At 38.9% G+C, this 13,471-nt stretch overlaps 1 protein-coding gene across 5 annotated transcripts in view; it reads right to left on the reverse strand.

The window, feature by feature from the left end:
* The window catches only part of LOC108952282 (methyl-CpG-binding domain-containing protein 9-like), a 33,738-nt gene extending 24,135 nt beyond the window's left edge, over nucleotides 1–9,603 (reverse strand). For all 5 annotated transcript variants that reach the window (XM_065123447.1, XM_065123444.1, XM_065123443.1 and 2 more), the window contains exons 1-7: nucleotides 8,762–9,603; nucleotides 6,082–6,215; nucleotides 5,549–5,877; nucleotides 3,651–4,793; nucleotides 2,873–3,541; nucleotides 2,458–2,763; nucleotides 1,065–1,400 (exon numbers count right to left, since the gene is read on the reverse strand). In XM_065123447.1, the coding sequence (XP_064979519.1) occupies nucleotides 1,065–1,400; nucleotides 2,458–2,763; nucleotides 2,873–3,541; nucleotides 3,651–4,793; nucleotides 5,549–5,877; nucleotides 6,082–6,215; nucleotides 8,762–9,267 (3,423 nt within the window). In that variant the 5' untranslated portion in view covers nucleotides 9,268–9,603. The remainder of the gene's footprint in view (nucleotides 1–1,064; nucleotides 1,401–2,457; nucleotides 2,764–2,872; nucleotides 3,542–3,650; nucleotides 4,794–5,548; nucleotides 5,878–6,081; nucleotides 6,216–8,761) is intronic.
* Nucleotides 9,604–13,471: the final 3,868 nt, after the last annotated feature.

Below are 13,471 nucleotides of genomic sequence, written 5' to 3' on the forward strand. Positions count from 1 at the left end.
GATCTCATTTGAACTCTCATCAACAAAAACTATATCATTGGCAAATACAACACCATAGAGGTTTATCCTGGCAAATACATCCATCTATTACCACTGTTTAAAGAAATATGAAGTTATGAACTCCATCATGTAACTCCATAGTTATAGAAAACTCACTGAACATACTTGGACAATTCTAACACTAGTAACTATTTATTTTGTCCAAATTGATAAAATTAATATGCAAATATTTATTTTGTGCGATGTATTTTTTACAATAATTGTGTTATCAGAAATAACTTCTATCTTCTAGAAGTTATCAAAAATACTTGTTTCTCCCACACTCAATCACCCATAATACTAAATAGCTAGAATTTGCATACATATAGTCATATACTATAACAAAAGAAAGTTAAATTAGACTTTGACTATCACAACAATGACATAGATTTTTCAACATGTTCAACGTCTATATCAAGCTATTAAATAAAATTTTCCACCAATTCATTCTAGGTTGCTCTTTCCCTTATGACTTCAATAATTCATACACCATTTCCAGAACCATCTTTTAAGTTTAAAGAGAAATATCAGCATATCTTCTTTTGTTTTGGCAAAGAATGAAGTACAAGTCAAAACTAAAATGCATCTGACACTATTGTGGACCTGCACATTTCAAGTACCAGCTGCACTAACCACAACAGCCTGTTAACACAGGATCAGCATGAAAAGACCATAGTCCTTAATTTGGCATCAATATTTGTCATAAAATATGCATGACATATTATCTCTTGGAAGGAGCTCCAAATTTTAGGGATGGCTTTGCAAATTTGCAAAATACAAAAAAGAATTTAATGGACTAATGAATTAACATGGTAGACCTCATAAGTGTAACACAAAAACAAAAAAAAAGGCATGGAGAGATGACAATCAATCAAACATGGGTGGTAGATGCAATACTACAAAATTTCCCTTGAGAGTTCAGGTAAAAGCAAAAATAACACACTAAGGACCATTAAAAACAGTCTCAAGTCTGAACCTCATTCTTTCAAAAATCTCATCAAAAGGAAGCAACTGTATACGCATACCTCCCGGACATCCTCAAGAAAAGCTTCATGTGATCCACCATAAGCCCCAACAGCCAACCTTAAGTCAATTGTGCGGAAATCTAAAGGACGAGAAACCATAGCAGGAAATCCAAGAACACCTTCATCTTCATTATCATTAACATTCGCAATGGGAGAACCAAGCAAATTGCAGAAAACTTTCCCTTCATCAGCAGAAACAGCACGACGTAGTACTATACGACATCTTTTCATAACAGCATCAGACAAAGATATAGGGCTTTTCTCTTTACTTCTCTTCTCAGATTTTTGCTGGTGTTTTCCACCAGATGCCTCTGCTAACACAGATAGAACAGCTTTCTGCACCAAACCAACAAGAAAAAGCAGCATACTGATGACATGATTTCACATCATATGCACTTGATAGAAAAAAGTATAGTAAGTTAAGAAACATAGGACCAAGTCATGATGAGTAATCATGGTAACATTATTCTTTACCACCCATTAGATATTCAGTCTCATGTTTCCCTTCATCTCACGACTAATAAAAGCCATACACCACTAATAAGGTTATTGTGTTCTCACTTTTAATTTTTGACAAACTATAACTGTCTTTTGCATCATTATTTCAAGCAACTCACTACTTGAAAGGAAGATCAAACATTACCATCCCCTTAATGATTCAAAGTTTTATGACTAACATGTTACGACTCATGAAAAGATGGCAAATCTTATGGCCTTTTCCACATCTTTCTTCTTTCGAATTTCCAATCTACAACATCCCCATAACCTGTTGCAAAAGCAATGTTACTCATTGGCTCTGCTTCCAAGTTGATTTATGATATACGTTAAGAAAAATTGCAAAAAGGATAATCAAAAGAAAGACTATAATCATGTAAAAGAAGAAAAAAAAACTTATATCGATATATAGTCTTTTCTGTGCCATTAGTTCCCATGCTTCAAACATTCATTCTCTGCTTTTACAAGTAGCACAAAGCACGATTATCTAGAAAATGGTATAAGAGATAAATAAAAGGTTTAGGCAAGATAAATAAATGAAAATATTTTTCTAGTCATAAGTTTAAAAAAATTCATGTGCATGGTTGGTGATATTAGTAGATACTGTTTCAGCCTTCAAGCTCACCAAAACTAAAGAATATCATGATCACAAAACAAAGAAACTCAACTCCAGTCGACCACATTCTTGAAAATTAGGATCAACTCTATCATGCTTACCCAACATATGGAAAAGATTACCCAAAATTGCATCACAATTTAACGTTCTCTCGTATGAGCAAATAAATCATAAATTTCGTCCAAAAATAAGTTAAAGCATTAAGCAAGCAAATAGCATAGATGCAGAAAAATAAATGAAATTGAAAAAACCACAACAGAATTAAATAAAATCAATCAATACCTTGGTTGGTCCTGAGGCATTTCCCTTATAGACCTCTTTACTTATAGAATGCTCCAAAATTTTCTTTGCCCATTCTGGAGGATTTCGATCCAATGCATCATAAATGCACTTTCTTATTCTCGTACCAACATTAGTTGGCAACTTCTTCACTGGTTCTAGTGGTAATGCCCACTCAGGAAGATTGTTCCCATTCACTACAGCAGGCTCAGAGGTACTGACTGCATCAGAGTCCTTCTGGTCAACAGGCAAAACTTTATTTTCTTGTAATCTAGAATCAGATATCTGTCTTTCGGCATCTGCAAGCAGCTGAGAGTCAAATAATTTAGTACAATCAAGAAAACCTACTTTGACGAAATTACTGAACACTGATAAAATTTTGAAAGTTACTGAACTCAACGGACATCAACTTTCTTACCATTGCATCAGCTTCCATACCAGCAACACCAGAAAGGGAACCACAAAGGACACCACCATCACCCTGTAAGCAGCGGACCAACTTCAAACCTTCACGAGTGAAGACATCTGGTGAATCCATAACAAAGTTCATAGATAAAACAGCTAAAATATATCTCCGAGCCAAATCCGGCCATGTTAGTTCATTAGCAGGTAGTATTTCAGTCTTAGCTTCTTTTACAGCAACAGTGTTCTCAACATCCTTCTTTCTACCACGTCTAGATCTTGATTCTCTAGCATCAGAATTTGGATCTAAATAAACTGTAACCTTACCAAGGATCTCCCCAATCAAAATTTTCAGCAGTGAAATATGAATCTTAGTCAATGTTACACCAGTACATCTGCCATAAGTACGTGATGCCAATTTAGCTTGAGCAGCTTCCCTTGCTGATGCCGTTTCGTTTGGAATAAACATAAATGGACTCACTTCAGATGCTGTTGAACCAGACTCACATGTCGACAGTGAGATCCGACCATCTGGTTCTCTAAAATCCTCTATTTCCTTTTCCAGCTTCTCCATATACTTTGAGTCAATGGGCCAAGGATCAATAAGTTCTTCTTCAAGTTCCTCAAGCGTTGGAGGTTCATTTAGACCCAGAGTCCCATAAAAACGCCAAAGAAATTCCCATATCTGATACAAGAGGAAAAAAGGCATTATGGGTAATATTAATAGAAACAGAAACAGGTCGATATATATGTATTCCTCAGTTTTTTTTTAGTTGTCGAAAAGAATATGATACCTGATAAACATCTCCAACCAGCTCTGCAGGAAGCCTTCTGCTACAAGGTTTCCCTGGTGGAGGTTGACGGTCACTTAATTGGTGGTCTGCAGCAAAATCTTGTTGTTTTAACATTATCTGTCTTCTGTATAAACCATATGAGGGAACTTTATCTTCACCTCCATCACCGTTCCTTTGTACTGCTAAGATCACTCCACTAGCAACAGTCATCGACTTTGAAAAGTCTGCTCTATTAGCCAGAAACTGGTATCCTGAACACGCATGTGATTCAGGAAACGTTTCAATGACTTCCTTTACAAAACCCATATCCAATCCAAATCTGTCCTGATTTAACCATTCTGCAACTAATTGGCATGACAAATCAAACTCTGTATGATTCTGAATCACTTGTGGCATATTAGTGGGACCAGCAGAACTGCAAAACCTAGCTAAGGTACCAAGATGATCTACCAATCTTGGTCTTCCATTATCTGCTAAGGACGATGAAATTTGATTTCTATGCCTGCAGGTGAACTGCAACGAACCTGACTGCTTATACACTTCACGGCATGAGTCAACAAGAGTTTGGGAGACCATCTTCCACACTGAGAATGATGATCGTCCTTCCACATAGAAATCCCCAATTTCATCCCTCAAAGTGGAAGTCCTTACTGAAGAATCATCAAACTTTTCTGAGTGGCTAGTCAAACCATCTGGTTCATCCACTTCCATCTGTGTGGAGGTACCATGAGAGTTTCCACACAAGTTGCTACTGAAGCATGATACCTGTTCCAGATCCGAGTAACTTGGATCCGATAGGAGCATTATAATGTCATCGTCTTTCTCCAAATCAGATTCTAAGATCACACAGTTAGTTTCTGTTCTTTCTGATGCATCACATTTGTTAGCATTATTATACAAAAGAACAGTTTGTCCAATTGGAATTGGCAATGCCGAACATGGATGCCTTCGTACCTTAAATACAGGTCCAGCATCACCCCCATCTGAGACCTCACACTCAAAAATAGAACCTGTAATTCTGTCATGCCAAACTGATCTATATCCTACAGGCCAGATCTGACAGTTTTTATGATATGCCAATCGCAAATCAATTCTTCCGAAACAAATGACAAAGAAATCCTCATACTGAACTGGGAGACAACCCTGGTTGCAAGAAAAAAGAAAACAAACAAGAAAGTTTATAAACTCTCTGAAAACAAAAGATACACCATGCAACCACAAGATATAACAAACTAAAGAATCTAGTGTGTTGCTTATGCATAACATATGTTTACAAGGTTCATATAAGGCTCCTAAATAGCCTACCCAAATTTGACAAGGCTCTATCAAATATTGGACAAAATCTTGTGAACATGACATCAGTGCGTAAATGTAGACAGACAAAGACATCAAATATGAACATGATCGACGCATAAATACAGAAATACAAGTATGCATCAACATCAAGGGTTGTTTTGCCATGTCTGGTCCATGTATATCTACTGCCAGCCCTACACCATCAAAAGGAACCACCAAGATTGTCAAATTGGAGTGACCCCTTTTGTCAATTATGTTCATTAGATAGCAACTTTTCACCAACAAAGACAATGGAATACCTAACCCACCAGAAAAGAAGACTCTCTCTAATTTCTAACTTTGTGCCACCAGCATACTACCCCCCCCCCCACCCACCCTTCTCATGCTACCAGCAGCAGCATCCAGCATAGGGTCATTCAACTACAAGCAAGCCTTTGCATAATGTATGTTTATACAGGCAGTGAAGGCATATAACGTACGTACACACATGTAGTGCATTTACTTATTGCATCATTGGTCGCTGCTCCAAAATCACTAGACTCGAGATAAGTCAACAGAACCAAAGAATTAAAACATCAGTAAAGGAACACAAAAATACATACGTTCAACATTTGAGATCCATGGCCATTATTTTCCTCCGTATAAGCATTTGTAACTCTTGAAGGTCTCCTAAAATCAGAGAACTGTGATTCCATAACCTCGTTATCGGAAGAAGGCTCCCCGCTACAGTTAACCCTCACACTCTCTTGGTTCTCTGATGAACTAGTTGCAGTCCATGTTCTTGAAAGATCTCTTTTCCTTCGGCGAGGAGGCAAAGACCTTTGCACTACTCCAGAAACATCACTTTTTTCACCAATGTCAACATAAGTGTAGCTTGACTTGATGCCAAGATAGTGAGCAACATCATTCCCTGATCCAAACCTCTTTCCATCTGAATCACAATAGATAGAAGAATAAAATAAGTAGTGAATTAAACTCAACACCAACCTTTTCCGATACAATTTATAGTGACTGCAGAAATTTCCTATAACCTACCCAACCCTACTGCTAATAGCAGGACCAACAGATGAAAGAAATTGTAGGAAAACATTGGGCATTGGAAGTCCATAAGATCACTTGTTGCATAATGGCGTACCTTCGGTAATTCTTGAAAAATCATCCACGCTTCCTGTATCCTTTGCCGAGTCACAGTCATTTCTTATCTGACCCACATGTTGTGGAAATGGTTGACCAGATCCACTAACATTAGCTACATCAACATTGTTCACTCTGCTCAAGTAAACAAATATGTTAACATTCTTAACAATGATAAGCTAAACGCTACACAAGCTAGATAAACTTGCTATTTCAATCAACTTTAACATCAACTAGTGCAAAAAGAATCACATCAAGCATCAATCATGCAACTGATTTATCTTCATTAAATGTTACATCAAAAGCCAAGCCATCAGGCATGTGCATAGTAAAGCCTTCTAAATCGGCCTATGCAAAAGATAGTAGGTGAATGATTAGTCAGGTTTGGAAAGAAACCGATTCAAATTAAAAATTCCCACTTCTCAACTCTATTATAAACATACCTCGAAAAAACAAATAAAACAAAAAAAGATGAGAAGAAGAAAAGTAAAAGAGAGAAAAAGAAGAAAAAATGACAATGAGGGTATAAGGCCAAAAAGACTACAAAGCGAGGTTGGGTTTTTGGCCTCTCGTGTTCTATTCATATTCATCTTGTTTCCTTTCCTCGTATATCTCAAATTTATTGCTTGGTACCATGCTCGTAACTACACCAGGGTATATTTATTGCTTCAAAACCAACAAGGCAACAACTATCTTGACTAGGTTACTTAAAGGATCAATTAAAGAATCTTCAATTTTTTGTGTGGAAAACAAGCCATTCATGAACTTGTCAGCACATGAATGGAATGAGATCATAAACAATTGTCAAAAATGTCAAAAGAAATCTTGGCTTGGCTTGCTATTTTGACTAGAAAAATATGTTCAAAAACAAACCAGAGAAACCAAACACAAACACCCCATTATTTAACTGAAAACAGCTCATTCTAACCTGCATTCAGTCATGGTCACAGACACTAACAGTACACTACAATCGATGATGTTGCTACTTGCTGAAACTAAAAGAATACCAATGACTGCAGCACCCATTTCTGAACCAGCTGGGGAAAACAATAAGGTAAAAGAGAGAAAGAAAGTGGAGAAAAAGAAGAGTTCAAGAGAACATTTGTGCGGATACAGTTATTTTATCACAAGCACAAATAAGTAGGGCAAATCTACATTTATAACTCCTAATTATGAGATTATTGGGTGCATTGTTTTTTATGTGCTTTCTTCCCTTTACTATGCATCTGTAGAATTCCATCGCTTCAAAGACACATGCAACCTAGATTGCATTTATGGTTAGAATCAATGACCTATAAGTGTCATTCAACCTCTCACAAACCTGTCAATGGTGCTATATGTCTGTGGCAATTCCAAAGAAGGTGCAGCCGGTAAAAGAGACTATTATATCCATGGCTCTAGTTGCTCAACATTAAAACTTCCTTTTCGATGAATATAAGAAATAAGCATGTCAAAAAGTGCAACCTAGTTGCCTCATAAATTTCATAAAACAAATCTCCAACCTTCAAATTGGGAGGAAACTGGAGGGCACAAGTTCACAAATATGGGCAAGGCAAAGCATCGGACCTCCAATATGGGATCATTACTTCTTAGGGTTTCTTTTTCACTCTTTATGGTACATTGCTTCCTTGCCACATAAGTTTGAAATTCAAAAACAAGCAAACTGGTCTGGTGTTAAGAGGGGACTCCTGCACAAAAACACCCTTTTTCATTTTTAGTTGCAATAGCGAATATGAGTTTTGTACTGGTTAAGAAGTTATTCATCAGGATTCAAACTTCAAAAGTTCTTGGAATCCAGCTGTCTTTGGGGTAAAAGTTCAAAGACTAGCTTAGGAAAGCCTTCTGTAACATCCTTTTTGGTCTCTGCTTCTCCTGAGTGATTTGAAATGGTGCTTTATCTTCTCAATTAAAAGTGTTACTGGGCTCAAAATGATGATCAAGTTTCTTCTTCATTTTTTTTAGACACATTTCAATTGTTAACCCCCTAGCATCCCTTAATGTTCTACATCTTGCTCTATTTATTCCTTGTCTATTTAATGTTATTATTTGTTCCTTTGAGCCTTTTTGCCATCATCCCTTATTTTCAATCAATAAGAGAATGTCAATCTGTTCCAATTGACCCTGATTTCTTCTTATCACCTCTAGAATAATCTCCTTCTTTTAGTTTAAAACTTTTGGATGTTCGACTTGAGATTGTCAACCAAGATTGTCAATCAATGCCACTCTGTTTATGAAAAATTGTGAAACCCATCTAGCACCCTTTCCTCTTCTCTGCTAACATAACACACTCAACCATGAAGTAACAAGACCGTGATCCTCCAAGCGATTCTCACTTTAGCTACCAGAGCTCTCTTTAAACATAAGAATCACTTGATAAATTTCTACAAACTTTGACCGTAAACCATCAGATCAACGAATAGAGTTGTAGTCACCTTGTTACTTGCGTTGATCAAATTACTATGTAATTTGTTATGAGCAACATAGAATTTGTCAACTCCACCTTTCAATTTGGCAACTGTAAAGTAAACAATTATTTCTGTTCACATGACAAAAATGGTTCGCCGACCTTTCTAAGAAACAAGTAGACAAAAATAAAAGCAATTATGTAGCTAAAGAGAAAGAGCAAGCATGAAACAGAAGAATCTTTCAAGCACGGAGAGAAAGAATGGAGGAAAAATTGCCTGCATCCAACATTTCCGCTACTCTGTAGCTCTTCAACATCTCCCTCGCTTGGCGGCAGTGCATTGATATCAAGCAACCTGGCGGCACCGAGTGTCCACCGCTTGGTGGGCCTCCCGCTCGCACTGCACTCATGGCAGAGCCAGTCGTCAACCGCCGCAGCCGGATACCGCAGCCTGTTCCTCACACAGCCAACGTGGAACCCCCGCTCGCAGCCGTCGCAGACCACCGTCCCACCGCGGGTCTCGGGGCGGCCACAGACCCCGCAGGGGAGGGGAAGTTTCCCGACCCCAGCCTCGCCAGGGAAGTCGGCGGCAGGTCCGGGGGCGGGTGCAAGGGAAGCGTGGAAGCGGCAAGCGAGGGCGCGGGAATCGAGTGAGAAGCCATGGGAAGGGGGGTCGGCCGGAGGGGTGTCGCAGGGCGGCGGAGGGGCCTCGTTGAGGTCGATGAAGAGCGGCGCCAGGCGGACCTCGTGGGTCTTCGAGGCGGTTGCAGGGGCGGGATCCATCAAAGACGAGGGTTCGATGCGATTCTTGGAGGAACCAAAGCCATATATTGCCGTGTATCAACACAAGGACGGGGAAATGATCTTCTCGGTATTAGGGTTCGCGATCATGGGAGAAGAGAGGGAAGAACAAGAGAGAGCGAGAGAGAGAGAGAGAGAGATGTCGTCGTCCGAGTGCGGCGAATTGGGGGAGAAAAGGGAAGAGCAGAGAAGAGCGGCTTATTGCAGCGAGTTAGGCGACGAGGACGCGCACGAAAGCGGAGGTGTCCAAATCAGGGGGGCGAATGGGCTCATCCGATGCGGTCTTGCGTGCGGCGACCGAGAAGAGACGTGTGGGTGAAGGCTAGCCGTGGAAGGGGAAGGAGTTTGGTGTTTGGGATCGGGAAGGGGATGAGAAAGCGTGAGCACCGGGGAGATGGCAGGGCGTGCGGGTTACATGTGACCGAAGGAAACGGTCGGATTATAATATAAGCGGGACGATTTAACTACACATAACAAACAGCGGTTGAGGCAAAAGATCGTGTAGCTGAGAGACGCTTGGAAGATCTGGGACTCAGCGTACCCATGGAACGGCCTCTGTGGGGGCTGATCTTTTCCGTTGCCTGCTTGGGTCGAGGCAGCTGATCTTTTCCGTGCCCGACACACAACGGCAGTGGGACCACCCAACGTTCAGTAGCGTCACGCAACGGCGAGGCGACGACTCGAACTCGATCCTTGCGAGTGAAGGCGAGCGGGAGCGCGTTGGTAGGCCCAATTAGACCGGTTGGCGTCAATTATTCGATCGGATTCGAACCGGGCTCACGAAGAATTCGAGATTACATTGTTCCTGAGTCCGACACGTGGACGTGTCCAACCCAAGTTGAGATCCGATGTATTATTCTTATTTTTGTAATTTTAAATGTCATTATTAAAATTCATAATAGCTGAAAAAAGACAGAAAATATAATTTCTAGAGACATAAAAAACAGAAATCAATAATTAATATGAGGTTGAATCAGTGGTGGCAGCTTTATTGGACATTTAGGTTGTGAGGTGTAATGCTGCGAATCAACAACATTCTCATAGAAGTCGTTTTCTGTAATATTCATATTTTGAATTCCTAGTCAAACGACCATGGCTTTCACTACGGTACATAACTCCGGTTGGGTGTTTGAACCTTTGGCTTACCAATACAGTTTGCTACACTAGCATTTAAGGGCTAATGTGATGCATTTGCATTGTGGAAATCGCTTGCAATAGGAGCTACTTACTTAGTCATTAAGTTTTTTTTATCAGTATTTTTTTTACCATTTATAATCTTATTTTTAATATTTTAATGTTATAAAAAAATACTGTTTATGAATAAACATAAATGTATTTTTTATTATTATTTTTTACTAGAAACTATTTTATCTGTTTTATTTTAAAATTTTTAATATTATAAAAAAATCTCTACGTGAATATTTTTTTCTTCGTCTTTTTCTCTTTGAGAGTTAAAGGGAGTGTTGAGCGATGAGAGATGAGAGAGTCACGATTTATCATTTGTATGTAATATTATTGATCACATGATAATATGCGATAAACAAATTGATTGAGCAACACGAGTGATATTGAGGCATATGATAAACAAAAAGATAATATTGATAATTATTGGATGATAAATAGTAAAATTATTTTTTAAATTTTTTTTATATATTATCAGTAATAAGTGTTAAAAATTAAACGAATAAGATAGAAAGATAGAAATTGTATAAGAAACTATGAAATGTATAAGTTGTAATTGCCTAGTTGATTTTGATAGTAAGCTCTTGATAACTATTTATACACACTCAGCGGTAGGGAGGTTATACACATTCTGAAGGATTTTTCTTAATTGCTTAAAGATTTCTTTAACTGCCTCGAGGAAATATTATCTGCTTCTCAATAAGCTTTTTAAGTCTAAGGTGATCATTGTTGGTACAAACCAAATATTATTATATAATAATCTATAAAAATATCCATTAATTGATCATTACGATTGGTGTTCCTTGTCGAGACAATTTTAAGATTATTTCTTGTTTGTAAACACTTGGTTTATCTTTTTATTCTAAATTAATTGTATCTTAAAATTCTCCAAACGGAGTCAAAGTCAACTTCTAAATGATTTGATACCGTTAATTTACATGTTCTGATTGAGGCAAAACCCTTACTCGTTTGAGAAAGAAATGAGAATTTTAACTCTGGTTCTAATTGGAGTTGAGATGGAAGAGTGGAGTGGTGACCCTATCACCACATTAAATTCTTCACCTAATTACACATTTGTGTTAAATCTCGGATTTTGATGATAAAATCAATTAATGGGTTAATTGATCTAATCCATATTATTAAGTTAAGTATGTAGGATTAACTACGATAATCAGAAAACACAAAGCAATAATACCGGAGTCAAGTTCGATGGACGTTTAAGAGTCCGAAGAATCGTCGGAGATGCTGCCGGAACCAGCCGAGAAGAAATCGGGAACCTGTCGGAATTTTCGGAAGTTCACCGAAGAGATCGTCGAAGGTTCACGGAGATCACCGAGAAGGCTTGGCTACTCGTTAAAGTCATCACAAGTTCGGGAGCTTGCTGGGAGTCCGTCGGAAGAAGTTCGTCGGAAAGCTCGCCGGAACAAGACTCGACGTTCACGGTTGAAAACTTGTTTAGGATGTTTTTGTGTTATGTAGTTCACTTGTAATTAAGATTAGGATTAAGAGATAATCCTATATCCTGGTTAGGGGCCAATTGGGCCCAAAATTAGACTTGGTTTGGGCTAAATTTGAAGCTCAACCAGTGAACCGAAGGGTCTGGCAGTGGCACCGCCAGACTGGGCGGTTGCACTGCCCAGCACCCGAGAGCCAGGCGGTGGCACCGCCCGTCCACTATCAGTGTCTGACACTGACAGGCGGTGGCACCGCCAGCATCGGGAACCCAAAGAGAATTCAAATTTTGGAGCCCAAATTTGAATCCTCTTGAGGCCTATAAATACCCCTCAAATCTCAACTGAGATTACAACTTTTTGAGAAGCAATTGATTGAGAGAAAGGTCTTAGAAAAGTCTTTGCTAGTCTTGTTTTCAATTTGCTAGTGTTCACCTCCTTCTTTTTTGCTGAAAATCTGTAAGAGAGTGAACCGCTTGTAAAAAGTTGTAAGAGGGGTATTTACCCTTCCCCTTCAAGAGATTTGCTAGTGGAAGGTGGGAGCCTCATCGAAGAGGGGCCTCGCAAGTGGATGTAGGTCATTTGATCGAACCACTATAAAATCGACGTGATCTCTGGTTTGCATTTACTTATTGTCATTTACATTACTGCAAACCATTTGCACTTTAATGCTCTACTTCTTTGTCTCCGTCTTACTTATCCCTTCAAGCTAAAACGTAATTGAAACGGTTTCAAACGAAAATGTTACTTTTATCGTACGAAGTTTCCGAAAGTGTTTAAATCATCAAAAGTTTATCGCACTTTACCATTGCACTAATTCACCCCCCCCCCCCCCCCCTCTTAGTGCCGCTTCGATCTTAACAATTGGTATCAGAGCTAGGCTTACTCTTATATTTGGTTTAATACCCAAGAGAGATGGCTTACTCCAACATGCATGAGGGTCATTCTATCACACGTTCACCCTTGTTTAATGGGTCGGATTATACTTATTGGAAGACTCGTATGAGGATCTTCCTCATTTCCATGGATTTCGAGCTTTGGAGTATTGTTGAAAACGGATTTCAAAAATCTTCTCTTTCGATGAGCGAATGGAATGAATCGGAGAAGAAGGTTTTTGCTTTAAATGCAAAGGCTATGAATGCCTTGTTTTGTGCACTAGACAAAAATGAATTTAATCGTGTTTCAATTTGTGATTCGGCTTTTGATATTTGGAGACTCTTGAGGTCACTCATGAAGGCACTAGCCGAGTGAAAGAGTCCAAAATCAATATCCTTGTGCACTCTTACGAACTTTTCCGAATGAAACCAAGTGAGTCCATCGGAGACATGTACACCCGGTTCACGGATGTCATCAATGGACTCAAAGCTCTTGGTAAAGATTTTACTAACTTTGAACTAGTAACTAAAATCTTAAGATCCCTCCATAAAAGTTGGGATCCAAAAGTTACAGTAATTCAAGAGGCCAAAGACCTTAAAACATTCCCTCTTGAATAACTTATTGGGTCTCTAATGACCTATGAAATGACGAGCTCGAGAACTCCCTTCCAAAGAACA

This window comes from Musa acuminata, chromosome BXJ1-3 (genome assembly GCF_036884655.1).
Source record: "Musa acuminata AAA Group cultivar baxijiao chromosome BXJ1-3, Cavendish_Baxijiao_AAA, whole genome shotgun sequence".
Lineage (NCBI taxonomy): Eukaryota > Viridiplantae > Streptophyta > Magnoliopsida > Zingiberales > Musaceae > Musa > Musa acuminata.